The 27,994-nt window shown below is 38.7% G+C and overlaps 1 protein-coding gene across 2 annotated transcripts; it reads right to left on the bottom strand.

The window, feature by feature from the left end:
- Positions 1-12: 12 nt before the first annotated feature.
- On the bottom strand, positions 13-27,948 carry n4bp3 (NEDD4 binding protein 3). Of its 2 annotated transcripts, none has more exons than XM_033974038.2 (10): positions 18,907-18,981; positions 8,188-8,468; positions 6,801-6,969; positions 5,371-5,583; positions 4,156-4,277; positions 3,064-3,256; positions 2,280-2,372; positions 1,939-2,190; positions 1,401-1,641; positions 13-1,194 (listed from the first exon to the last, which is right to left on the bottom strand). In XM_033974038.2, the coding sequence occupies exons 2-10, from the start codon at positions 8,433-8,435 to the stop codon at positions 815-817; spliced, it is 1,911 nt and encodes a 636-aa protein (XP_033829929.1). In that variant the 5' UTR covers positions 8,436-8,468; positions 18,907-18,981; the 3' UTR covers positions 13-814. The 2 variants fall into 2 exon arrangements, with proteins under 2 accessions (XP_033829929.1, XP_033829928.1); XM_033974037.2 differs by lacking the exon at positions 18,907-18,981 and adding an exon at positions 27,788-27,948 and having other exon boundaries at positions 34-1,194.
- Between the last annotated feature and the right edge of the window lie 46 nt (positions 27,949-27,994).

Raw genomic sequence — 27,994 nt, 5'->3', positions numbered from 1 at the left:
TGCCGTCATCTTAAGTAAATAATAAATGTTAACTTTATTACAGAAATCCAAAATAAACACATTATTTGTACCGTACAAGGTTTAATAACAACACAATGGTCTTCATATTGTATTTACAGGATAGAGGCATGTCATGGCAACCATTTAGCATATTCTGCAGTTGGTCAACTGTGTGCTTATATTTACAACATGTGCCTCCAAAGGTCAGAGGTCACCACAACAAAAGGCTTCCATTTACAGTATTAAGTTTCAGTCAGGTACAGTAGTCATTATGGAATAGCATTAGTACATTGGCACAAAATAAACCTGAGATTGAAGTTTCACTTAAAAGTGGATTAATTTCAGTCTAAATAAATATATCACAAAAAGTATAGTGTTCGGTTCCTTTGGCTTAAGCATTTGTCTACTATAGTTCTTTCGGGAGTTGTAGTGTATTTTTTGATGGGGTGGAGAGTGAAATAAACAATAAAATTGTGAACCTAAGTACTGTTGAACAGTACCACCATAAAAAAGTCAGCTTCAGTGACATCTAGTGACAAGTTTTAGATTACATTTTGTAGAGCTGTGGTTTAATCACATTTTGGTTCATGTTTCTGTTCTTATATTGAGACATGGAATTGTAAATAACTTCATAGATTATAATATTGTTTTCTTTTAATCCCTGTGAGAATTAACAATCGTTCTTCAGATGGTTGTCTTGATATGGTGATGTGATTTGTTGCATTTACACTAAATAAACAACATTGCTAGCAGCTTGTTCCTCACATGAAAACCCTACCAGAGGGTATTTACATTGCAAATATGTCAATCACATTCAAATTTCAGATGACTCAATTCGGTCTATCCATGGTAACCCAGAGCTGCTTCTGTCAGTCTGATTGGCTGCTGCTGTCTCACTCCTCTGCTGGGATACATCGTGCTCTAATGTCTGACTTTGCCCCGCCCCTTCACTGTCGGCTCTGTCCCGTTCAACACAAGCTCTCATCTGCTGCATCTTCCTCTCCAGGTCCTCGTTCCTGTGGTACATGTCTAAGTAGCTGGTCTGGAGCTCTTTTTGATAGCGGATGACCTTGTCCTTTTCTGCCTGCCACGTCTGTCTCTCCTCTTCAAAAGCTAAGGCCTGGGCCTCGCTCTGGCGTCTCTCCAGGAGCAGCTCTGCACGCAGACGCTCCTCTGTGGGCCCCCCAGACCCTCCTGAAACAGAGACGATGTACACATGGTTTAAACTACACTCCAGTCAGTCCTTAGGGGAAATTTAATGAAAGACACAGGCTGCTAACGTTTCACTCTGCTTCTGGCTTGCATTCAAACGAAGTAGCCTTGTAGACTTCATACACTATATACTTCAATTTTTTTGTAGCTTCCCTAGTTTCATACATAAAATACAAGTATAATATTACCTGAACTGTCAAGTGCAGTGCTTTCCTGTCTCCCAGTTTGAGAAAAGCATCTTCGCCTGGGAGTGCCATCTGCCGCCATTTTGAGAGTTTGAATCTGGCTCTCGCGGGTACTCAGCGCAGAGCGGGCCTCTCTCAGCTCCGTCTTCAGGTGGAAAATCTCACTGAGCTTTTGGGTGACCTCGGCCTGTGAGTCCTTCAGCTGCTGCTTCAACAAAGAAATTTCCCCCGACTTTTGGCAGACCTAAAATATAAAACAACACAACAATAGAGATTTATATATACATGCTCTTGAGTTGTTGTGAGCGCAGTTTGGCAGAAAAGCTCAGAACAAATCTGGAGATGATTTATGGGTTTAAAAATGGTGCAGATGTCACATTCAAACAGTGATTCAAATAGTGATTTCTCGTTAACAGGATTATTAAAGTGCAGATAAGGCACAATATTACTCTGTGTATGAAGGAACAACATTGTAACATAGATAAAAACTAGAAAAATCAGTTTGTCCTTTAATAGAAAAGTGTATTTTTCCACAACTCGCCTCCCATTGTGTCTCTTCCAAAGTGGGACTGGTTGTTTTGGCCCTGACCCCTGAGTCTTGGCTCCTCTCTGTTCTCAGGCTGTCCAGTTCCTCTTGTAGTCTGGCTTTTTCCTGTTGAGTTTTGTACAGCTGTAACTGCAGACTGCGCTGGGACCGCTGAGCTTGTTGAGAAACTTGGCGTAACTTGGTTGCATAGAGACGCTTCAGCTCCCCGACCTCTTTCTCCCATAGACGTTGTTTCCCTTCAAATACCTGTGTGCAGTGACGGAACAATGAGTCCTTAAAAGAGCAGCTAATGAGACAAAACAATATTATTTTTTATTATTTATGTTCAAATTTACCTGAGCTATAGCACCTTCGCTCTCATCCAGATTTCTTTTCATCTGTTTGATTTCCTGTTCCTTCTCCACAAGACGCTCCTCCAAATCTCGCACCTATTGTAAAGCATATGCAGAACTTAAAGGCGTGCTATGTAACCTTTCTGGTACTTGTCTCCATAGAGATGATATGACTTTGCCAGGAATAATCTACAGTAGGGCAACGTATCTATTTTTATGGAGACAAACTGATGATGCCTATTTGAGAAAAGGTGACCCATATCACAGTAAGAATTCATGTTTTTCAAGGTTTGTTTTTTTTGAGCAATAAAAGTGTAATGCAAAGAAATATTATCTCTATGGAAAAAAAGCAAATGGTAGACCCCCTTTCTCACAAGAAAAGTTACACAGTGTACCTTTAAAACCATTCATTTAGAACACGTGTCAAACTCAAGGTCCATGGGCCAAATGCGGCCCGCCACTTCATTCTATGTGGCCTGTGACAAAGTAAATTCAAAGGTATGAATGTCTTAAAATGTCAGTTTATCATTTGATACACAGTTAAAAAACAGCCATTTTTATCTATGCAAATCCATATGCAATATTTGTAACTCGAATAAGTAATAAATATAGAAACGGTTAATTAACAAGAAAAAAATGGAGTGACATTTATCTTGCAGTTACATCTGGCCCTTTGAGAGCAACCATTTTTTGATGTGGTCCTCTGTGAAAATGAGTTTGACACCTCTGATTTAGAATCATCAACATCAAATCTGGTAAAAAAAAAGTTAAAGAAATAAGGACTTACTACATCCTCCATAGACATCGACAGGCTCCACTCGTACGGCGGTGGGGCCTCTCCGTGGGGGGTCAAGCGGCTGAGCGTGGCCATACTCCGACACGCCATCTCCCCGATGGGCACACCGCCAGCGCCTATGCTCTTTGGCGCCTGACTGGCCCGGTCCAAAGACCCAATGGTGTTGATGTGACCCATAGATGCACTGAGTAAGAGAAAGGCTATTAGCAGGTCTGTCACACATTTTGAAGCATGATATATCGCTAAAGAGAAATATCACGATAAACGATGATGTTGAAACTACTTTATGTCACTGTTACCATAACAACAAAGCAGGAAAATCCCAGTAAACGTTCTTTTTAGTAAACGGCAGTGGTAGAAGGTAACGAAGCACAAGTAGTAAAGTACTGTACTAGATTTTTTAGGTAAATGTACTTTACTTTAGTCAATTTTACAGATACTTTTTGCTTTTACTTCACTGCATTTGAGAGCAGTATCTGTACTTTCTCCTCCAATGCATTTTTAATTGGACTGAAAAATAAAAAGTACTTTCCATATGACTTGACAGGTTATTTTTACTGTGCTCATGGAAACATCTGGACTAAAGTTTTCGAGTTCAGGCTTCGGCTTTGAGCAAAACATAAATAAATACACAAAATTCATAAAGAAATGGATTTGTATTGTTACTATTGACCAAAATATGTATCACTTTTAATCAGTATCACTACATTTAACACAATACTTTTACTTTTTACTCTTAAAGTACATTTTTAAAAAGGTAATACATTTACTCAAGTAGATTTTTTCATATGATACTTTTACTTTTACTTGAGGAACTTTTTACTTCTGTATTTGTACTTTTACTTAACTAACAAAATCGAATACTTCAGCCACCACTCATTTAAAGGCCTGTGCTGCACCAAATAGCAGAATGAAGCCATAAACGTTACTTATTCAACCCTCTACGGCACAAATCTTATCACATTACAACAAAAATAATCAAAATCTTCCCATTATCGCTATGGTAAATATTGCTACAGGCCTCATTGTCAGTCCAACCACAAACCGCATAGTCCAATTAGAAAGAGCGATGCTGCCACTGACCTGATGTTGGACAGATGTGGTCTGAACGGAGGTCGGTAAGGAGGCAGACTGTTCATGGAGTTATGACCCGAGTCAGACAAGTTATCTTCTTCATGACTGGTCCCACGCACGACAGAGACAGCCTGCACATAATTAGGCTTCAGTCACAACCTAGTAATTAGTAAACAAATCTAGATGCCAAGAGATGCCCTCACATGTATTAATTAAGGATAATTTAGAGTCCCTTAACTCAAGAATATTTTTGGCCAGTGGGTGGGACAACACAGGGACATCTCACGCCTCTATATTGGGTTTATTTGAAACTTAAAGGTCCTATGTTACACAAACTTGTCTCATGCGCTTTAAGCCATGTTAGAATGTTATTACCTCCTCAAAAACAAACCTGGAGTTGTGTTTTGTTTCATTCACACATGTTTGAGCAATCATTTATTATTATTCTATGTATCTCCAAAGCTCAAAATGCTCTGTTCCACCTTGTGATGTCATGAAGCGGTAGTTTTCAAGTTAACTGCTACCTTTTACCTTTAGTTCAGTAGAGATTAGGAGTTCCAGGGCTGAAATGATCCATATGACTTTAGTGAAGGTGCGTGGAGTTTAAAAACACAGTGGGGCACTTCCTGTATTATAACATGATGACATCACAAGGTGGAACAGAGTGTTTTCCGTTTGAGAGAAGAAGATAATCAACCTAATTATGCAGGGTTTGTGTGTTTAAACATGTGCGATGAGGCCCTTTAAGGATAATTTAAAGTCCCTAATTGAAGAATATTTTCAAGCAGTGGGTGGAAGATTGAGTACTGCGGCCAACACAGGGAAATCTAAAATCTCTATATTGAGTTTATTCTAAATTTAAAGCAACACTGCGTAACCTTCTGGAGGTGGCACATCCCCTGCATGAGCCCAAGGAAGTAGAACCTTAAAATCACACTCCATAATCAGTTTTACACCATATCGTGGAATAGTAGCCAACATTTAAACGCAAACAAGCAGGAAGAGGCCATTCTCCAGGCCAAGTAAGAGTCAGGGTTCACAAAAAGGAGGTGTTTTTGCAATTTTAAGTATGAAAAAAAACATCCAAAATTGAAAACAAGCTCATTCCTTGGCTAAAAAGTGACATGGTGGGGTTTTAATTGTAGCTAAGAATTAGAACAGCTCATTATTAAAACTATACATTTACATACAACTTTATATTTTGGCGTTTGTGTTGAGAAATACCTGGTTAACGTTTGCTGTGGGGCCTCCATATCGAGAGGGCGATGAAGAGGAGGAGGATGTGGAGACCGCTTTTGGGACGTGCGCAAAGGCTCGGTGAAGACCATTTGAAATCCCATGATCCTCCTCCTCCAACTTAGACGACGGGTACAGATTTTGCATCGAGCTGAAGTTTTTCGGGGTGACAGGCTTGAAGGCTGAAGTCCTAAAATGTGACTGGAAAAATCAAAAGTTTAAGTTTTTAAAGGATTCAAAGACATAAATCATATTCTTGTCTGCTCTGTGGTATGTTACAGTTGTGGTCAATACAGGTCAAAAATGAAATATTAATCAAATCCTCCCCGGGCTGCGTCAGTGTGTAGATTAATGTTGCTCTAGGCTGTTGCAACCCATTGAAATGCCATATTTCACTTTCACTCTGATAGTAATGTTTTCCACAACACTCCCACCGACAGGATACCATTTATAAAGTGGTATAAACATAACTTCATACAGTGAAATGTAGGACTTATCAGAAACCAGTTTGAACTTTTACTTTCTTTAGGGTTAGGGTTAGAGTTAATTAAAATGCCTGATTTGCAATTAAGGTCACATTTTAGCATAACAACACCAACTGGCATAATTATATTCTATTATTGTGTTATTTTTGTTGTAATATAATAAGGTTTCAGCTGTAGAGAGTTGAAATAGTAACTTCTGTGGCTAATTATTGCTTTGTTCAGATGTTTATTTACTGCTGCTCAGGCCTTTTAATGATCTTGTCTATTTACAAATGTTTTACTGAGATTATCCTGCATTTCGTTCATGTATCAGTGGCATAAATTCATTTCAATAATATCGTTTATCGCAGTATATCTCTACAGCATTATATTGTTCTTTAAACTTCAAACTGTTCTTCAAACTTCAAACCTCAAACTGTTATCATGACAGCCCCAAAGATTATTTACAGGTTGTAATCGGCCCAAAAAGCCTCTTAATGTTTGAACTTTTATTTATACAAAGCTGTTCAGCAGGTACATGTGGGATGAATAACAGTTATATAACACTGTTGGATCAGTTTTGGCTTGTTTTATTTTTGTTTTAAGGAAGGAAATAAGTGCTGTTTTCAGTCTCTGCGCTGGCATTGGCAGATGCTTAACGTCATAGTGTCAGAATCAAAATCACACATACATAAAACAACAAACCACAGACCAGCTGCACAGAAAATGAGACATACATATGTAAGATGTGTAATAATAAATAAATGGAGAGTAAGGGAGGGAAAGAAGGAAGGAGAGAGGGGGAAACTACTCTGCAGCAATGATTAAAGGTTTTTCAAATCTAAAACAGGCACAAATTCAGTGCAAGAACAACTGTTTATTTATAATCTCTGTTCCATACTGTGCAGAATGAAACTAGAACGTGTTATCAGCAGATGTGTAAATCAAAAATACCTTTTCGTATTTGCCTGCACTTGGTAATGAGTTCTTCGTCAGATCCACTTCGGTGCCGTCTTTGCTGTAGACTTTACTGTATGTGTCCTCATCACAACCACTGAGAGACGTGAGGCTGGAGATGAGGCCCCTTTTGTTGTCACCGCTTTGAGTTGCTTTGGGGTCTTTCCTGTGTAAAGAGCAGTTTTAGATAGTCAGGCTCCCAGATCAATTAGAGATTGATCAACGTGAGGTTTTTCATGGCTGATACCGATTGTTTAGAATCTAGAGCAATCGATGGCTAATCAACTCTGCCCATATATGTAGAACAGATTTAGCTTATTTCCCCCAAATTATGTCATTTTAACTTACGAAAAACTCACGCACAGCCCATTTTTCACTACAAACCCATTAGACAGTTGCATAGTCACATTTTGAGCAGTTTTGTCTTTGCACTGAAGTGTTCAAATAAAGCTCTATGGGTGTTTTTCGGCTGCAGGTCACCCACAACTAAATATCAGCCTGTGGTGGAGATTTAAGGCCGATAGCCGATATGCTACAAAGTCCAAATATCTCGTGTTTTAATTGTGCATTAAATTAAACAAGGCTCTAGTTTAAAACGTAAATTGCAAATCTGTACACGGTCACATGACTTGTCAGATTACAGTTAGATTTCTTTCCTGTATTGATCAGTTCTCACACACTTCATCACAATTCTTATGTCGCTTCTTGCCGAGATCTAAATATCTATGCATTCGATTAACTCTAGGGATGCGCCGATAACGATTCTGATACTAGAGAGATTGAAAACAGCATTTATTTCCTTTAAACAAAAATAAAACAAGAATGATCCAAATGTGTTATGTTGCTGTTATTAATCTCTCAAGTAACAACTTGATATAAATAAAAGATCAGACTTCACGTCCAATCAGGCTATCGATCAATATTTGGAAGCTGATATCTGATCCGGCTAATTTGTCAGTATCAGCACTGAAATCCATTGCCAAAATCGCATCATGCATCCCTTATTAACTCTACACTATGAAATGTTTTAGCTTGGCCTGCCACATTAACATATTTTGAAGTTTGATATAACGCTGAAGTAAATATAGACGATAAACCATAATACTGGAACTAATTTATGCCACTGACACAACGATTTAAAACACAAAATATTCTAAATCTGCAATATTGTTAAAAATCATGAGCTGCTATAAATAAACAGCAGAAATAAACACTTTAGTCATTAGTTTGCATCTGTAATGACTCATACAAGTTATTCATTAAAAATTTTACAGCTTAAATCTGATCATTTAGCCAAAAAATAACCACAAAAATTCCTAGTAGTGCAAAGAAACGATAAGTTGAACTAATAATTATCATGACAGGACTAGTTTTATCCACATACCTAGTGATATTGAGGTAGTTGAGGAGTTCCCTTTGCCCCAAACCCTTCTTCAGCAGCCCATTGGAAGGTTTGGGTCTCACCTGAGGCACTGCATGATTGGATTTACCTGGAGGAACGTCTGGCCTCTCCACCAAACTGCCCACACTCCCCATCCCACAGCGGGACGAGACGGGCTGGGATGAGAAGGGGTTACGGAAGGTTTTTTTGGGCCCACGGGACAGAGGAAGAGTCTGAACAGAGGCAGCCATTGGTTACAGAACTGTGCAAGACGATGGGACGATCTGTAAAAAAAGAGAACATAAGGTTAATTTAATGAGTCAAGGAAATGCACATAATGACAATGCATATGATGGGTGTCCATTTTTTACATAGGCAGTTGATGAGATATATTAATCAGACTTGTTCTATTGTCCTCAGTGGTTTCCAGAGGGTTTTTTTTTTAACCTAATTTAATACACTTCAACATGGACTCCATTAGTGGCACAAAGAACATCAAGACTAGACTGGATTTTTTGCCATGTTCGCTGTAGCAGAGCCTTATCACTGGTTCCAATCACATCTGTTACCTTTTGCTTTAGTTCAGTAATGTCCCGTATCTTTGTTTGATACGCGATATCTTTAACATAGCCCCATAGAAACTAATCCAGAGGTGTGATATCTGGTGAACGTAAAGCAATTGGTCCGTCTCTTCCAATCCAACAGTCTGGACATCTTTGATTGAGGAACTCATAAAAATACAATGCGATTAAAAAGTTTTATAACCATTGAATACAATAGAACAAGTCTGATGAATATATCTTATCAATTGTCTTTGTAATAAAATTGCATGGACTTTATGGACACCCTGTAGAACCACCGTCGATCAGGGAGTGGTAGTTTCAAGTCACTTTCACTTTAACAAACATGAAATATTCTCTTGTGTTCGTGATCTCACTGCACTTACAGGTCCTGTTCTCAGTAAAATACCTGAAAAATGGTTTTGAATGCTTGTTTTTAAACATTAGTATAAGTTAAGATGCACTGCAGGACCAGATCTCACGCCTATGTCTCTTGTGCTGAGCGGATGTGGCTCTGCCCTGAGGGACCACAGACGTGTCATCAGCTGTACTTCTGTGTACAGACAGCTGTCTCAGATCACAGCTGGAAAAACTAAACGTCTCCCACCACAACATGACACAAGGCTGGATAAAACGAGCAACTTTAAACAAACATGATTTAAATACATTTGTACCAACACAGCTCTCACTATAAACATTGTATACTGAACGTGCTGAGTTATAGTACTGACTTATATATAAAAATGTAGTGACCATGACTGTCTTCTCATGTTTGATTGACATGAATGTGCTCATATTTGATCTATCTCTATGCAGCAGCACATCCCCCGTCTTGCTCCTTTTCAGACAACCTCATTAAGGTTCACGATTGATTTCACCCCGGTGACCCTCTCTCTTTCCGTGCATAAACACCCAAGCAGCTATAAACCATTGAGATCGTAAAACGCTGCAGCCTTCAGACTATAAAGAGGACCTGAGGGAGGTGGTGTGAGCTCTGTTTAGTGCAAGGCCAGAGGACGTGGCACCACACACTTACACACTGGTAAATGTCCTCTGCTTTGTCAGTTTAATACAGCACAAACATTAAGGAGCAATAAGTACAACCTAACAGTTTTGAACAAATATCAAACTGCATTTCTTTCTGACAAGTTTTGTTATAAACTTAACTCAGTGGACAGACATTTAATCAGGCCCAGGTCTACAGAGGTGTAAAAGTGTGCATTGTAATCTCAGTTAAAAATGTTTGCACCATTTCAGGCACATAAAGTAATGACATGTAATGGAAGCATATTATTTTTGCCTCTCTTTAAACTCGAACGTGCTCTTAGTCAGTTTGATCAATAAAGACACATGTTGAATAAATGCAAAATAGAGAAGTTGATATGGAGCCAAGATGCAGGACTCATCCAAAAACGTCCATAGTGCGCCTTTAAATATTCATTACTGATTGCAGCGTTGCATTCAGCTTCTCCTGGGTAAATGTTATGTTAACAAATGCGAGTCTGAAGATGCACTGGCGCTTACAGAGAGACTGCAGTCTGAAGAACAGCTCTCACAGTGAGTCTTTGTATGAAAACACTCCTCACATTTACAAAGTACTTAAAAAATCCGTTTTCTTTCACTTTGTCCAAGGCTGGTTGGCGGAGTAAAGTACTGTTAAGGTATTTCAACTGTGATTGATCCAAATGGCCAAGAGTCCGAGTCTGCCCTTCTGAAGATCTCAGTCAGTACCAGATCAAAGCAGCTTCACCTCATGTTTATATTCATGAGCAGTGATCTACTCAGTGTACTTTAAGTATCAAACTACAGCAACAGTAGAACTCTATCTTGTGTAAAATAGTTTAGTTCACCAGCTCAGATACAGATAAACCTGGAAGGCTGAGAAATATGTACACTCTTAAAACATGACTGATAAACATGATGTGAGCCAGTGCAGGTGCTGTATGTTTGAGTATGTAATTGACATTGTATGAATAAATCATGAGTGTGTCAAACTTAATGGCCACTGTCCAAGGTCTGACGCAGTATTTTTAGGTTCAGTATTTTACCGTGTTTGTGTCATGTGCCAGAGGCGTGAGAGCCCAATCGATGTTTGACGGGAAGCTCCGATGGGGAAAGGAGGATCGAGGCAACATAATTTATTCTGGGTAAATCCTTATGCTGATAGTGTCTAAAGGAAATAAATGATCAGGTATTGTCAGATCCTTCAAGCCAAAGTATTGAAATTGGTATCAGAACAGAAAAAGCAGGATCGGTGCATCTCTAGTTGTTTTCCATAATTGCCTTGTAGTTTATGGACCTGAGTAAACCTGGAGACCCATAGAGATTTACAGCCAGCACAACTAGCCACAGGGCCTGAATACTACGCAGCTCTTTAAATGAGACACTGATCAAAGCTCTCTTTCCTCTCTGCTGTCTAATTGGAAAGGACTCCAGTCATGAGCTGCACCTTTAATTTAAGTTAAAAGTTATTTCGTTTCTTTGATTTAAGATTGATCCTTCAAAATACCAGGCTCCTTTTGATTCTCAAAGCACCTTTATATGGTGGAATGTATCAAAAGAAGTGTTTTACTGGGTCAAATTTTCCTTACAATCTCACGAAACTGAAAAATACACAAGACGAGTTTAGGCATGTCAGTTTTTTGAGCACAGATGCTGGCACAGTGCTGTTTGAAATGGGGTCAATCAACATAGCCCACCCCCATATATTCAAAACTGTTTCATCATGTCCAAAGTTTATGTTTGCAGGTTAAGTTTGTCTGTTACATCCAAAACTCCCACTCAGCAGCAGCAGTGCACTCTTACATAATCCCTGTTGGTTCTCACAGCTGTGGAGCTGTAAAACACTGCAGCACTCACTGACCTTATCTTTTATACAAAACCAGCTTCAACGTTTCTACCTCCCACTGACACCAAACTCCTGCTCTCCTCCACTCATTTGGTTATATCACTTCAAAATTATGACCTTTATAGGTGTAGCTTCTAAAATTACATAGAAAGTACAACAGTTGCGTAGTTACCGGTACAAATTAGGCCTTATCTAGTGATGGGAGTTTTGGATCTTTTGTGGGATTCGAATCTTTTGGATCTGGACAAACTAATCACAGAGGCAGAGAGAAATGACCAAGACTCAGATGTGTTTAAAAAGGTTCAAACTGAGAGTGGGCGTGAGTTTACCCTTTGGAATTATGCAGAATCGAAATAAATCATTGCACTACCATAATAATAATTCAAAAATTAACTGTCATTATGAAGTCAAATGTGTTTTCTGAGCACAAATCTCTCACTTGTGTCGCCTGACCTGCTGATTCTTGTGTTGGTTCAATGTTAATCTGGATAAAAATGCATAAAAATTGGAAAGAAAAAGATTCGGGTCTTTTCAAAACTGAGAAGAACCGTTAAGGAACCGTTCAAAAGAGCCGATTCGTTCACAAATGTCACATCAGTAGTCTAATCTTACCGTTCTAGATTTTGTAATAGAGGTCACATTAAATTCATGATAATAATAATGTTAAACTATACTGCTCTCTCTATGTATTGCATTAATATGTAGGTTAATTTAGCTGTGGTCACATAAACACGCCCTAGGTACATTTCAAACAATCACAAAGCTCATCCCAAAATGGTAGATGGTCACATATTTATATAGCACTTATATATATAGACTCTCAAAGCGCTTTACATCAAGGAACACACATTCACACACTGGTGTACACAGACACAGGGTTAAGTGTCTTGCCCAAGGATATAAAGACAGTATTCACTTGTGAGAACCGCCAACTTTGGATCCGTGGACAAACACTCTGAGCAACTGAGCTACTGTCGTCCCATGTTAATACTTGATAAAACACTTAATACAGAAATGCAGATAGCGAGCACACAACAGTCTGACACAAAGCTTTTACAGTAGTTTCTATGTGGGTAAAAGAAAAAAAACCTACTCTTTTACTTGAAAAGTGTTGGATTCCACAGCTCAAATCACTTTTAAAATGGCAACAAGATGAATGCTGTTATTGAGAGGCAAGAGCTCAGTCTAAATACCACAGGTTTTGTCTCCCACGTTTGAGCGACTTCCTGCTGATAAAAGAGAGTGATGCAAGGAGACACGTTTCCCTTCGAGGTGATTTGGACAGGCAGCCTAAGCTTGCAGATATAGTGTTCTTCATGTGTGATGAATGCACTTTTGTATGTCATGTAATGCCTGAGTGTGAAATCTAACACCAGCCACACAAGAACATGGGAACGTGTTCAGATATGCCCTTACACTACGTTCATGGTTTTCTGAATGAGCCGGGAGAGAACACAGTGTTGGATTGAAGGCACTGACATATAAATCACAGACAGAAGTGTCAAATGCAGACATATAAATGACTATATGTTACGAGCCTTGGTGCTGAAGCCAAAAGCCCACTGTTCAGCTGCACACTCTTTCCATTGATGACAAGTTCTGCGGTTTACAGAGGTCAAAGAGTCATTTGTCGTCAGAGAGGAAGACACAGACCCCTTTTGAGTTTGCGACTGTGTCCTCTGCCACCAACATGATCTGCAGGTACACGACTGGAAAACTTTGAGGTCCTATATTACGCAAAATTGACTCATGTGAACTTTTAGCCATGTTATAATACGGTTTCCTCCTCAAAAACCGACCTGAAGTTGTGTTTTGTTTCATTCACACATGTTTGAGTAACACTTTATTATTAGTCTGTACATCTCCAAAGCTCAAAATGCTCTGTTCCACCTTGTGATGTCGTGAAGTGGTAGTGGGGCTACCGTTTAACTTTTCCCAGGGCTGAAATTATCCAAAAGATTCTAATGAAGGTGTATAGAGCACTTTCTGTATTATAGAAGAGCTCCACTGTGTATTACCACATGATTTAAACATGTGCGAATGAAACAAAACACAACTCCAGGTTTGTTTTTGAGGAGGTAACAACATTATAACACGGCGTAAGGCTCACAAGAATCAGTTTTGCATAATCTAGGACCTTTAAAGACACCTCTCGTACTTTATGTTGAAAAGTATATAAAAAAAGATTGAATGAAGATCAAAATTTTAGTATTGCGACACCACTAATTCGATTAACTACGAATGTGACCAGAACTCTTGCTATGGCCCCTTCGCGCTCCAGTCTACGCCTCTGCCGGGTTGTTTACAGCTCCGTGTTTAGTGCACCTTGGCATTTACTACCTCTGCTGACGGTAGGCTATTGTATTTCTCCGCAAAATTCAATGACTCCTGGTGAGTACAGCACAGGGTTATCAGGGGTCACTGGTGCGACTGGTGTTTTATGAAAGTCTATTGATCTGGATCTGACTGATGTTATGTAAGACTTTAGATGACTACACCCCTGGGAGCGAGTCTTACCTTCAGCGTAATTGAAAAAAACACAGTATAAAACACAATATTGCTGGTTTTCGGATTACATCACTGTATTTTACATGTATGTCTGTAGTGTGGCTGACGATTAGCTTTGTCACGACTTAAAATCTTAGTGTTACGATTATTACGAGAAGTATTCATAATTATTAACCAGAACTAAATGCATCTTAACACACATTCAGTCATGCGGTCTAAAAGATGCAAGTAAAGCCTGTCACGATAACACATTTTGAACCATAATATCACAATAAACGAAATAAAGTTAAAAAAAAGTACTTTATTTCACTGTCACTATAGCAACAAAGTAGGATAGTCCCAGTACAACAACGAACAAATGAATAGCAGAATGAACATTAATAAACGTCACTTATTCAACCTTCTACATTGCAAATCTTATCGTATAACAACAAAAATAACAAAAATCTTCCTATTATTGCAAAGAAATTGCACTCAGGATAAATACTGAGCCCCAAAGTATTAAACGATAAGTCGATATAGTGATTATCATGACAGGAATAAATGGTTTTCTGTTTTGAAGTACTGAAGCTTTAATATATATATATATATATATATTTTCAATTATAGCCTATTGAGTCCAGAAACATGATCACTGATTAACCGGTTATTCTGGACTTTCCAACAACTGTTATGCTGATTTTGTTTGCAGTATAATAAATCTAGTCTTATCTACTACATCTTTTCTCCACCATTTTGTCAAGGTACTTTTTTATTTCTGCACATCTGGAACTACGCCTGTCACAACAACAAACGTCGAAGTGCAATAAAGTAAATATACACGATAAACAATAATACTGAAACCAAACACTGGAGCAGAAATATCCCCAAAAAAGGAATCTAAATGGGTAATATTGTTAAAAAAAAATGTGAGCTGCAATAAATAAATAACAGAATGCAACACTACAGCTCAAATCTTATTGTAGTGCAGAAAAATAACCAAAATGTTCCCACTAGTGTAAAGAAAAAGTCCCTGCGATAAATATTAACCCACCCAAGTAACTGTTCGAGCATGTATTGAATGTTAAGTCGATATAGTTTTTATCGTGACAGGACAATCTGTAACGAATTAAAAGATTTTCATATTTTAATCTGTACTATTGGATTTATATTTGCCAGCACCTCAGGTAAAGAGTTCTCAGGCAGGAAGCTAAATATTTGACATCCAACTAATGATCAATACAATAGTGATCGGAAACAAAGAATCTACAAATACTACATTCATTGCTAAAAGTTTATTTTAAAATGTCGTTGTCTGTGTAATCCCTCAGTTGTCCAGGTCTGATCTAAAGCAAAACACAAAGTTTAAATCTTTACTGTGTTAAAAACTCACTCGCTCTTATCTCCATCAGCCCCTATATGACTATGGCTTCATGAATGTTCCCACCAAACTCTGCATCTCCAAAAAGATCTGAAATATTTTCCCACAAAAAATCAGAGAAAGCAAACAACTAAACTATGCCATGCGTTTCACCTGTTTCTGAACCCGATAAACCCTCGTTCCTGTTCACCTTGTAATACCGGCAGAGTATCGTTCTATTTGCCAACGGCGGCTGTTGGCTCGACCTGGGTCAGTCCAGCGTTGTGGTCCAAGCCAACGAGGAAACAAAACCGCATTCTTAACATTTGTGCGTGGGTAATTATTAATGCTGTAGTGCTTTCACCTGTACCGGTTGAAACGTGAGAGGGGTCTATATTTAAACTAGTCAGTCAGTGTAACCTGTCTTTCCCATGAGAATGAAGGAAGACCAGTAACATCAGACATTTAATGACTGATAATTTCACCATCTAATGAGCTGTATGATGTAAAGCTAAGGACAAAAGCCTGTGAGAGGGAGCTGCTTATTAAATTCATTAGAAGAAGAGCCAGGGCTGAGGAGGCGGAGGGGTTACCCGAGTCCCTTTCTCTCCACTGTGGAGTCTTTGTTTTCTGTTGCAGTTCACGTAGGAGTCGGCTTTTGCCATTATCCCAAAAGACATTGAATGGTTCCCACATCATTCCACCCACAAGGCCTTTGTTAGACCACTTTAAAACTTTCTACAGTGCAAACATGTTCCTGTTGTTGCAGCATAAAATAGACAGAAATAAGCAGGGTATGTTCCAACGACTAAAAGTAACAGCGGCCACCAAAAAGGCCATTTTGTGATGGAAGCCTCTAAACTGGACCGATGGTTTTACTTAAGCTGTGACCACTGCAAGTCTGCGTCCTCATTTGAAACCAGCGGTATTTGCCTGACTTTTAGCGTCTGTGTGTATTGATTCTCAGTTTAAATCACTCAAGACATAACGTCTATATGCTGCCCCAATAATTAAACAAGAGCTGAGTCAATTACAACAATCATTACATCACAACATTAATACTGTTATTATTAAATTAGCTGTTCTTGCATTATAGTTTCAGTTGACAATCCATATTTATGTTATAATTATTTGTTTCCCCTTCTCATTTCCCCTCTCAAAGTTGTATTTAGCCTGATTCATGCATGTTAGAGTAATCCAATCAGTAAACCAATCAGCTCTTATATATACAGTTATAGATGATGTAGTTAATATAATCAAACAGTGTGTCCTCTTTAACATTTGGAAATTGAAATACAAATTACTAAAACAAAAACCACATGTATGTTGGAACATTTTTGTTGAGGTCTGCAATGATTCAAACAGCTATTTTAATTTAAGTGTAGTTAATCATGTCCTTGTCACGCATCAGCCAAACTCTGTGATGAGCTCTGCAGGACAGTCTTTGGTAAAGGTTCATTTGATCTTCTGTTTTGAACTTAAAATAAGCGATTCTTTTTGCCAGACGGTCAGAAGTGCCACGTGATGTTGTAATGACGTGTCTTGTACGCTGCCAGGAACCTTACGCCCCCTACTGTCTGACGCTTTCTACAAGACTGCATCCGATGTATGAGACAAGGTGTACGCTCTCTTATCACAATTCATGCTCCTTGGACCTCGTTTGCGGACCTCGATGGCCTCTCTGATCCAGCGTTGGTGTTTGTTGTTTTCAGCTCAGATGTGGTTTTGTTTCTTGTAATGATCGGATATGGCTAATTTCAGATTTTCCTGCTTTGCTTGTTCTTTTATTGTTCTTGTTTGTTTGTTGGCTTCTGGGGAAGGCTACAGGAAATGGCTGAAACATGTAAAGCAGGTAAACAAATGCTCTTGTCTGACAAACAGAACTGCAAAGTGTGAGTAGAATCAGGTGAGTGTTGAAGCTGGTGCCTGGTCCTTTGAGTCAGCATTTTGCCTCTGCTTTTTGTCTGTAAATAAACTCAGTGTTTGCTCATTGGCAGCTTCTCAGTGGGAACAAGCGAAAAACTCTTTCTTCAGCTGATTTGGATCCTAGCTCCTCTGTGTAGTTTACATTGACAACACGGCAACAGGAAGCACTGGTCCAGCATAAACAACACTACCGTTCACCTTGTACTTGTTGTACTGTTGTAAAACTTTGCCGCGGGTTATAGTCAGGAGTTGGAGAAAGTACAACTTCTAAAACGCAATTAGTAAATTAAAAACAGTTAAACAACAAAGCAGCTCTTAAATCTCGTTCCCAGTAGTGAGCCATTAATAGTCCTGAGGCGGATTCCAATGCAGTAAATAGACCTTAACAACCACACACCGGTGAATTTCAAAAGAGGAAAAATACAATGGGGAGAAATGTTATTTTGAAAAGCAGTTTCGTCAGAGCGTTTACCTTTATCCTGTGAGCACTGTGCCGCTCTATTTTGGGTTCTATAATTTGAAGTTAATTAGCAGATTTGTTGAATGCTGCTGGGAGTGAAAGGGGAGGCGGCACAGTGTGACACAAACCACCGGGAGGGATGATTAGGTTAAAGGGTAATTCAAATGCATCCACTGCAAACAAGCATTCCTCATGGGCAAAGTAATTAACAACCATCCTGCCTCAGCACACTCAGTACAACACGAGCACCAAGCCAAATCTCCAAAACACTGTCAGAGTTTCGATTGTACAAAAGGTAGAGCACAACCTTCCCATGATACTTCAGTCAGATCTGAAGACAAGTTCTGCAGCTTCTTAGGTGATCTCAGAGGTATCACTTACACTCAGCTTTGGTATCACAAGACAGTGTTCAAAGTTTGTAGATCCACTCAAAAGTAAGCAATGCTCTGCCCTTTGCTTCTCAAGCTAACCAAAAATATTTCATTAATCATTAAATAGCATTGGAACGTGAAGTATTGTAGTTAAGTAAACATTTTGGGTATCTATATTCACTACATTTGACAGCATGTATCTGTACTTTCTACTCCACTACATTTTTGAGCAGGACTGAAGAGTAAAAGTATTTTTATTACAGTTTGAGATCTTCTGAAAAGGCTGAGGGTTTATTTTTTTATCAAATTCATCATTTGAGCAAACAAAGATCCAAATAAAACCAGAAAAAAATGATCGATTGAGTTGTTTCTGTAGAGCAAAATTCAGCACAAATCTGTATCAAAATCATTACATTTGAAGCTTTATTATAGATCTCAAAATCTGCAAGAAAAACTTTTCAACAGGTACTTCAATATTTTTACTTAAGAATATTTTTTCATGTGATACTTGAGTATTTTTGCCCTGGTATCTGGACTTTTATTTAAGTAACAAAATAGGGTACTTCTTCCACCAAAATTAATACATAAATCTACATCTATTGCCTGACATAAATTAGGAAGGTTTATGATTATTTTATTTTTATTTTTTTCTACAATTTCCATCATCCCTTTAATCCATGCCTCAATACTGACAACAAAACATAATTTACCTGTGTTTTTTCTGTCCACTTCCAACAGCACGCTGCTTATCCCATGCTCACTCTGTCATTCTGTCTTCTATGCTTCTCATTATCATGCCACTCGTTTCCTGTTTCTCAAGCCAGGGGTGGCATTTGGGGAGGTGCTTGGTTCCAACCACTGTCCCGCTGCGGGCCACTATGTGATCATACTTGTCACCCAAAACAAACTGGCCAAGACAACAAACAGTATTTGTGCAGCTAAAAAAGGACGTCAGGCGAAAGGATTACGACATCACAGCCAGGTACTTTCCCATTCACCCTACACCCTTTTTTGGTCCCCTACTTTCCTTTTCACCATCTCTTTGTTGCGCCTTTAAGCCCTCTGTGGTTAGACGTGTTTGCCGAGTTCTTGGGACAAAAGGGACATGCATTTGTTAAAAAAAAAAAAAAAAAGCTTAAGACGATCATTCCTGACCCTCGAGTGATGAAAATAGGCAGGTTCATTGCACAAATACCAAATGTAGTGGGTTTTATTTCCTGGATAATAGTTCCAATATTAACGGATTAGACTTGAGTTCAAAGACAGTGAGCGGGAGCACAGAGGGGAACAGACGCAGGGGACTGTCTGGACAATGGTTTATGTGTAAGTCGCTAAGATGGGTCCTGCTTCATATCAAATTGCATAATGGGGGAACTTCAGATGTGTAGTGGGAGACAAGAGAAGACATTGTTTCAAACTGCTTTACCTAAAGAGACTGCATCTTTTCTTCTTTCCACACCACGTGATGAAGGCACGAGATCTGATTTCGTGTCCTTGGTGCAATGACTTTGTGAAGCCGGCACTGATGGGTGGGCACTCAGGAATCTCTGCTAATAAAGCCGGTTGCCAAACAGAGGTGAGCAACGTTGAAGCTGGCAAACTATTAAAGACATTCCACAAAAAGAATGTGATTTTACAGCGCACTTTTGCCCTGTTTTTTTTTTTTTTTAATATGTTGAGAAATGAAAAGGGAGGATGTCAGAGGTGGTCTATTTAGCCATTTAGCCAGGTGCCAGCGCAAGATTCCTTAGATTTTCCATTGCCAGAGACTCCCAGTTCATTGACAATCCCTGACAGTCGGGAATGTGTGAGAGGCAGTTTTAGATAAACCGGGCACATGCACAGATTTAAAACATACATTTGTAGCTAGTACCTGTCTAACCAGTCACCTAGACCAGACAATAACCAGAGCTAGACTCATTTCCGCTGCTTGATCCTCTTTAAGACAAAAACAATACAGGAAAGAGATATGCGAGGCATGCTGGCGGTCAGGTTTTAAACCCTATTCAAGGTCAGACGGCCACCTGCGATCGGACACTTGAGACGCATCACTCCAGGAAATCAACATAATGAATAATGAAAATAATATACTTTGATTGTAAACGTCGATAATATGGGATATGATCTGAGTCCAGGAATAATTCTTCAAAGATGCAGTGGTGGAAGGAACAAAGTAGTAAAGTACTGTGTTTAAGTCTAATTTTTAGGTGTCTGTACTTTCCTTAAGTACTTTTCACAGTGGATACTTTTTACTTTTACTTCACTACATTTGAAAACAGTATCTACTTTCTACTCCACTACATTTTTTAACAGGACTGAAAAGTAAAAGTACTTTTCATATGATTTGAGGGGTTATTTTTACCATGTTCGTGGAAACATTCTGACTAAAGTTTTCAAGTTGAAGCTTCAACTTTGAGCAAACAAAAGTAAATACACAAAATTCATAAGAGAAATAAAAATAATAGACTGGCATTGCTACTGTTGACCAAAATATGAATCATTTTTTAATCAATATCACTACATTTACACTTAAACAAATGAACACTTGTGTGAAATACTTTAACTTTATACACTTGAAGTACATTTTACACAGGTACTTAAGTATTTTTACCTAAGTAGATTTTTTCATGTGATACTTTTACTTTTCACCTCTGTATCTGTACTTTTACTTAACTAAACTGAGTACTTCATCCACCACTGCAAACACACAGTTATTGTTGTTGTTGAGCAGCACTAAATTGATCCTGATTGTGAAAGTACTGAGCTGTCTGATGTAAACTGAAGCCAAAAGAGAACTTCACCAGGGACTTGTGGTACATGCACTCATATACTGTATCTTGCGTGCAACACTTAAAGGGCCCATATTATGCCATTTTCTGATCTCTGTTCTAATGCTGTTTCCTCATCACAAACACACCTGGAGTTGTGTTTTGTTCCATTCACACATGTTTAACACACAAACCCTGCATATTTAGGCTGAGTTATTCTCTCAAACTGAAAACACTCTGTTCCACCTTGTGATGTTATCATGTGGTAATACAGGAAGTGCTCCACTGTGGTTTTAAATCCCACACACCTTCACTAGAATCATTTCATTTCAGCCCTGGAATTATGAATCTCAACTTAACTAATGGCAAAAGGTAGCCGTTAACTTTAAAACTACCACTTCATGACATCACAAGGTGGAACAGAGCATTTTGAGCTTTGGAGATGAACAGACTGATAATAAAGTGTTACTCAAACATGTGTGAATGAAATAAAACACAACTCCAGTTCTGTTTTTGACGTAACAACATTATAACAGGGCAGAAAGCTCACAAGAATCCATTTTGTGTAATATAGGACCTTTACATACACTGTTCAGTTTTTAAAGTACTTTAAAAAGTCAGTGTGGTATTGGCAAAAGCACAGCAGCTAGCCCAAATGCTGATGCAGAAAAGCATTGATGAGTGGCTGCTCAGGGTATAAATAAACTACAAGCCCACTCACAGAAAAGGACCTTCACTCTGGCCCTTTTGTTCAGTCCTGCAGCCGCTCTCCACCCCAAATAAAAGAAGCAGATAAAAAACCTCGAGCACTTTGCAAAGGCACAATTCACCACAAGACAAGAAACACACGGCTGGCCCTGCTATACATTTGAACCCTGTCCGTGCAGCCGCTCCTCCAGCAAGATAAAATGGATCAATAAAAACATGCAAATGATAAGGCTGAGCTCAGTCACGTGGTAAAAACACAAAATGTTCGTTAACAAGACAATGGTCCCAGCATGAGACGTAGCCAGATTTAGCTGCTCTGAGCGTCTATTTCCGTATCTGAAGCTTTAGGACACAAAGGCCACGGCATGGGGTCTGCCTGCAAGCTGAGACCTCGCTCTGCCAAGGTCAAAGGACAGGGTAAAAAAAGTCTGAAATGAGGTTAGATGTTCTACAAATCCATGCATACAAGTTAGTACTTTGAAATGTTAATGTGTGAGTACTCCCTTTACTTTTGAATAATCTTGATACTTAAAGGCCCTATATTATATATTATTATAAAAGTGACCCTTGTGAGCTTCCGGCCATGTTAGAACATTGTTACCTTCTTAAAAACATACCTGGAGTTGTGTTTTGTTTCATTCGCACATGTCTGTCCACATCTCCAAAGCTTAAAATGCTCTGTTCCACCTTGTGATGTCATGAAGTAGTCCTTTTTTTAAGTTAACAGCTCCTTTTACCTTTAGTTCAGTATAGATTGGCAATTCTAAAGCTGAAATCATCCAAATTAATCTAGTGAAGGTGTTTGGAGTTTAAAAACACAGTGGAGCACTTCCTGTATTACCACATGATGACATCACAAGGTGGAACAGAGTGTTTTCAGTTTGAGAGAATAACTCAGCCTAAATATGCAGGTTTTGTGTGTTAAACATGTGTGAATGAAACAAAACACAATTCCAGGTCCGTTTGTGATGAGAAAACAACATTATAACTTTAACATTAATTAGAACATAGCGTACCGGTAATATAAGCCCTTTAAATCAGCTCATACTTGTTTACTATTTTGTTATGTCTTATTAGATTAGTGTATGATTAAGTATGATGCTGCGATATAAGTGAGTCTGTGTGAGGAACAGGCAAGTTTAAAATTCTTTCAAAATCAGTCATCCGGGGAAGACACCTGGAGGATAATGATTAACTTGGGTGTGTATGTTGTCTCATAAAACTTCGACCTTAAGTGTTTCAGCTGCGTAACTTCACCCAAGTCAATGTGTGCTGCATCAATCAATGTCAGAGGGGGGTTACTATTAGCTTCTGACGTGGTCCCGACTTAAGCAAACGACGCAGAATACTACAACAAATTCAACGGGTAAAAATGCAGCAGGTATTTTTTTACAGAGGAAGAGAAGAATAGAATATGAATGTACAATTGTTTGACTATCTTGGCGTTAGTATTAGCAACTACTAGTACTTGTAATTAGGCTTGTCACGATAATACATTTTGAAGTACGATACTGATCTTATTCCACCCATTTTCACTGTAAATGTGACTGTAAACTGCTCTTTCTTTGTGTTGGCACTTCCTGTTAAGTGGGAATCCCGTTTCTTTCAATGGAGAATTTAGCAAAGGTTTCTACGCTAAAATATTATATAAAGTAGGTTGATTTGTGTAAAATATTTAGTGTTTACGTGCAACAACAAGTCAGCACTATACTGATTCTCTGGAGGCTTTAAAACAGCTCTGTAGTCGCTATAGAACTTATTTACTGTCAAGATCGGAAGCCCCACGTAAAATAATACAACACAGGCAACGTCCAGAATAAGGTGAATATTGCCAAAGAAAATATAGATAATAAACGATAATATTGAAACTAATTTATGCCACTGACACAATAACCCTTAAGTAGAATTATCCCGAAAAAAATATTTTAAATGTACGATATGGTAAAAAGCAATAATGGCAATAAGTAAACAGCAGAATGAAACACTTTGATAGTTAGTTTGTGTCTATAATGAGTCATAGACAGGATTTATTCAACCTCCCACAGCTTAAATCTAATCGTAGAACAGGAAAAATAACAAAAACTTCCCGAAATGTACCCATCTATTGAGCCATAAGTCATTTAGTGTTTAGCGTGGAAGGACTTCTCGTAACATAGTCATAGCGGATGCAGACTTCATAATTACAGTTTTAATAGCGGTGATGTAGAAGTTACAAAAGTTCCTCTGATGAGAATCCATTGATGACTGGAAAGAGTGTTACAGATTAAGGGGCTAAATGGTGAAAAGCCTGTGGAATAAAGGGGTGTGAGGGAGAGGTTACTCACTGGGTTTCGGGAGTGGGAGGAAGGATGATTAGTGTTTGATTAGTCAGGACTAAACATGGGGAATCAGCGTTTCAGTTTTATGCAGTTATAACCTGGAAAAGTCTTCCTGAAGATGCGAGACAGGCCTCTACTTTGACAATGTTTAAATCCAGGCTCCAGACGGTTCTGTTTAGCTGTGCATATGACTGAAAGGTTTTTATTCTGCACTCTTCTCTTTTAATGTTAACTGTATGATGATTATTTATGTCTTGATTTGTTTGTATTGTGACTTTAATGTCTTTCTTATTCTTTAAAGCTCTTTGAATTACTTTGTGGACCAATTGCGCTATACAAATAAACTTCCCTTGCCTAGTGCTTGATTGGCCAACCCGCTTAAGGGAACTCCACCAGAGAAGTCATTTACAACATGGTTCACTTTACCATTCAACCTGGGACAGTTCACAGTGTGGTTTTAACGGACAACTAGTCAAGTAGATAAGGAGAAGTCAAATTAAAGGCTGGTTAATAATGGTAAAAATGGTAGCTCTTTTCCACCTTCTAGGCACTCAAAGCGCTTTACATCAAGGAACCACTCACCCATTCACACTCACATTCATACACATTCATACCCCAGTGTACACATACACTGGGGGCGAGGAGGGTTAAGTCTATTGCCCAAGGACACAATGACAGCATTCATCGGTGGGAGCTGGAATCGCAGCGCCAACCTGTGGGTCAGTGGATCTGACCGCTCAACCAATGATGTTCATGTTGACAGCAGGATTTGAACTGTCAACCTTTGGATCAGTGGACAAACGGACCAACGGAACTGCTGTCGCCTCTAAATACTAAAATAAATACTCAAATTAGTATCAGTACTACTAGATACTCATCTGAACAAGTATCAGTATTGAAAAAAATCATAAAAAGTAAAAAAATTCCATTCTGCTGACGAAAACAAATGTGTTTTTTTAATCATCAATTGAAGTGTCAAAATCAGTATAGCCTCGGTATCAAAGTTTTCAAGTATGAGTTTGACTTATTGATTATGTATGTTCCCTTACTGCAAGTTTATTAACTTAGAAGTAAATATTTGAAACATGACCTGACTTATTTTTATACTCAAAAAAATCCAGCAATCAAACAAGCATGAAGACAAAAGTAGTAGCCATAAACTGCATAAAGAACCGTTGTTTCCAGTCAAATGAAGCTCATCGAGGCTAGCAGTTATAGCGGCTAATTTGGAGCTGAGTTTCATATTTGAAATTCCGATCGCGAGTATCATAGCAACCAAAGAGCCAATCCAGAGCGGGCGCTTAGCAACGCTGTGAATCAAACCTGTTGCTAACGCTAGTGGGAGCAACCTCAGAGAAAAATGACACCTGATTTGTCTGTTATTAATGTTCATATTTTGATTTACAGACACAATTGTGAAATAAAAAACACCAGGATCATAGCAGTGGTTAAAGAGACGTGTGACAATTTTCCAATGTAAAGCAGGTTGGCTATGTCCATTTATATAAACAGTCTATGGCAGCAGCGTATAGATTCTTGTCGAGCAGCTGTGTTACAGTCAGCACAATTACAGTGTCATGAACTGGCCCTGCCCTGTGATAGACAACAAACATATGCACAGAGACACAGGAGAGAGTGCACCCATGGGACCCAGACAGACAGCTGAATGAGGACATTACATCAGCTGTCCCATACTGCTGAGAGACGGACCAGCCTATGGAAAAGTAACAAGTCTGTATTTAAACCAAACGTATAGTACTAGTCACAAGTTTGGACACACCATCTCATTCATTTTATATACACACAGAAGATATAAGAATATATGAAGTAAGATATATGGAGTTATGTAGCAAAGAAAAAAGGTAAACACTACTACACTACACAGGCACCATTGCTTTGCTGAAAATATTTACTAGTTATTTCATTTTTTCTTTACTGCATAATACCATATATCTTGCTTTATATATTTGATGTCTCCCGTATGTATCTAAATTGTAAAAAGTAATAAAAATAGAGGAAAAAAACATTAAAAAAAGAGGGTGTGTCCACTACCAGTTTGACAAGGGAAAGGGTAGCTACTTCTGGATTTGAATATAAAATCTAAAAATATATATATATTTGGTAGAGTTATTGAACTTTTTTCTTTACTACATAATTCCATATGTCTTACTTCATATATGTGATGTCTTCTGTGTGTTTAGTAGTAGACGTGAAGAAAAAAAAATGAAATAAATGAGACGGTGTGTCCAAAGTTTTGCCTGGTCGTTGTTTAAATCCAGCAGTGAGTTTCATTTCCTTTCTAACCTTTATTTAAGCCCACAATGTATTATCTCATTAACAATATCTTAACAATGGTTTAGGGATGTGCTAAAATTTGTCTGTAAATGTCTTGGTTGAGGTTCAAGTCTAGCGGAAAATATTTACGTAAACCACAAAAGGGCAGAAATGTCACTTGATACTATACACTATTATGTTCAATTCAATTCAAGATTATTTCTATAGCACATTTAAAACATTTAAAACAACTTCAGCTAGCAAAAGTGCAACAACAACAAAATAAACATATATATACATACAGATAACACAATACATAGGAAAATGTTAAAACACTAGTATTAAATGCCAGGGAGATGAGGTGGGTTTTCAGTCTGGTCTTAAACTGTGATCATTCTAATTCTTATATATTTTTTATATATATCCCACCTCTTTATATTGCACGTCCAGGCAACATTTAACAATCCACTTGCCGACATAAAGCACCTCCATCAAAGCGCTTCAGTGGTTGTTATTTCACTTTAATAACACCTGGGTCAGTAACTGATTTGTAATTATATAAACACTGCACTTGCCAAGATGACATGCACCAGCGGCCGCAAGTGAGGTCATTTATGTGTGTAATAATGGGCATTTAAGCCGTGTCTTCATCAGATCAGTCAGTATAATGCTCGTGGTGCAGTGTTTCCTCAGTAGGTAATAAAAGAGCAGTGTATCTTGTGATGGAATGAATGAGAGCCGCATTTTTGTGCAGTGACTTGAACCCAAAACAGCACTTAAGTTGTCTCAGAGATGGCCACTGATCTGTCACTCAAACAGAATAAAACCCAGGAGTGTGGCCTCTTTGAATTAGCCCTCAATTGTTGTCGAGATTACAAAAAAATGGGTACTGTGCGGGCGTCTACATACTGTGCGGCTGCAGTGCACATACCAATTGTCTGTCTATTGTCAAACCTGCCCCTTCACTTGCGTCACTACTATCCCGTAACCACTGCACTCAAAGGACCCTTCCAAGAGTCCTCAGGTCAGAGGTCACCTGTGGCCTCTGGTCTCCACGACGACAGCCTGGCAGTCCCCCAAAAGTTGAGATGGTGCATGCATGGTGTCCCCCCCCTTCACCCATTTGTATCCCGCACACTTGGGCTCTGTCTCAACTCAGTAAAACAGCTTTTGTCCCAGGACTAGTGTGCATCAAAAGACAACCTGGGGTGAGGGATCCAACCCAAACATTAACAACACACAAGCCAAACACTCCACCGTGCAATGAAATGTGGAGTAAATGGACCACCACTGCCCTGCACTGACTGGGGATAATAAATGGGTAAGTGATTTGAATTGTTTTGTCCTCAAGCACCTGCAAATGACAAAGACGCACAAACTGACACAATCCCTATAAAAGACAACAACATTTCATTTTCACTCAAGATAATTTAAATATCTTATGCAGTTAACGATTACCCATAATGCATGACTCTGATACAAAGGTTACACATGGATTCAAATCAAAAGCATGCGGTCGTTACCATGTTGCAGCGCAGGACACTTCTTGGTCAACTCAAGTTTGCAGTTTGCGTCTGGACGTTAAAAGGGAAACAATCAGGCGTGTACGTGGCTGCGCGAGGTATTTTCCACAAGTGTGTTTTTCCGGTGCAGAGAGCTGACTGACAAAGTGTCTGTGGTGGAGCAGAGACTGGACTGAGGCTGGTTCTTTTCCCTCCTGGAGGTTTGAA

This window comes from Periophthalmus magnuspinnatus, chromosome 10 (assembly GCF_009829125.3).
Source record: "Periophthalmus magnuspinnatus isolate fPerMag1 chromosome 10, fPerMag1.2.pri, whole genome shotgun sequence".
Lineage (NCBI taxonomy): Eukaryota > Metazoa > Chordata > Actinopteri > Gobiiformes > Gobiidae > Periophthalmus > Periophthalmus magnuspinnatus.
Note: the sequence above shows the minus strand (reverse complement) of the source record. Positions and strands in the feature narration are given on the sequence as shown.

Coding starts and splice junctions, on each gene's coding strand:
- n4bp3 (XM_033974037.2), bottom strand. CDS start 8,435: ATGGCTGCCTCTGTTCAGACTCTTCCTCTGTCCCGTGGGCCCAAAAAA. Junction 5,584..6,800: donor GTGCAGGCAAATACGAAAAG/GTATTTTTGATT, acceptor TGATTTTTCCAG/TCACATTTTAGGACTTCAGC. Junction 1,195..1,400: donor CACTGCACTTGACAGTTCAG/GTAATATTATAC, acceptor TCTCTGTTTCAG/GAGGGTCTGGGGGGCCCACA.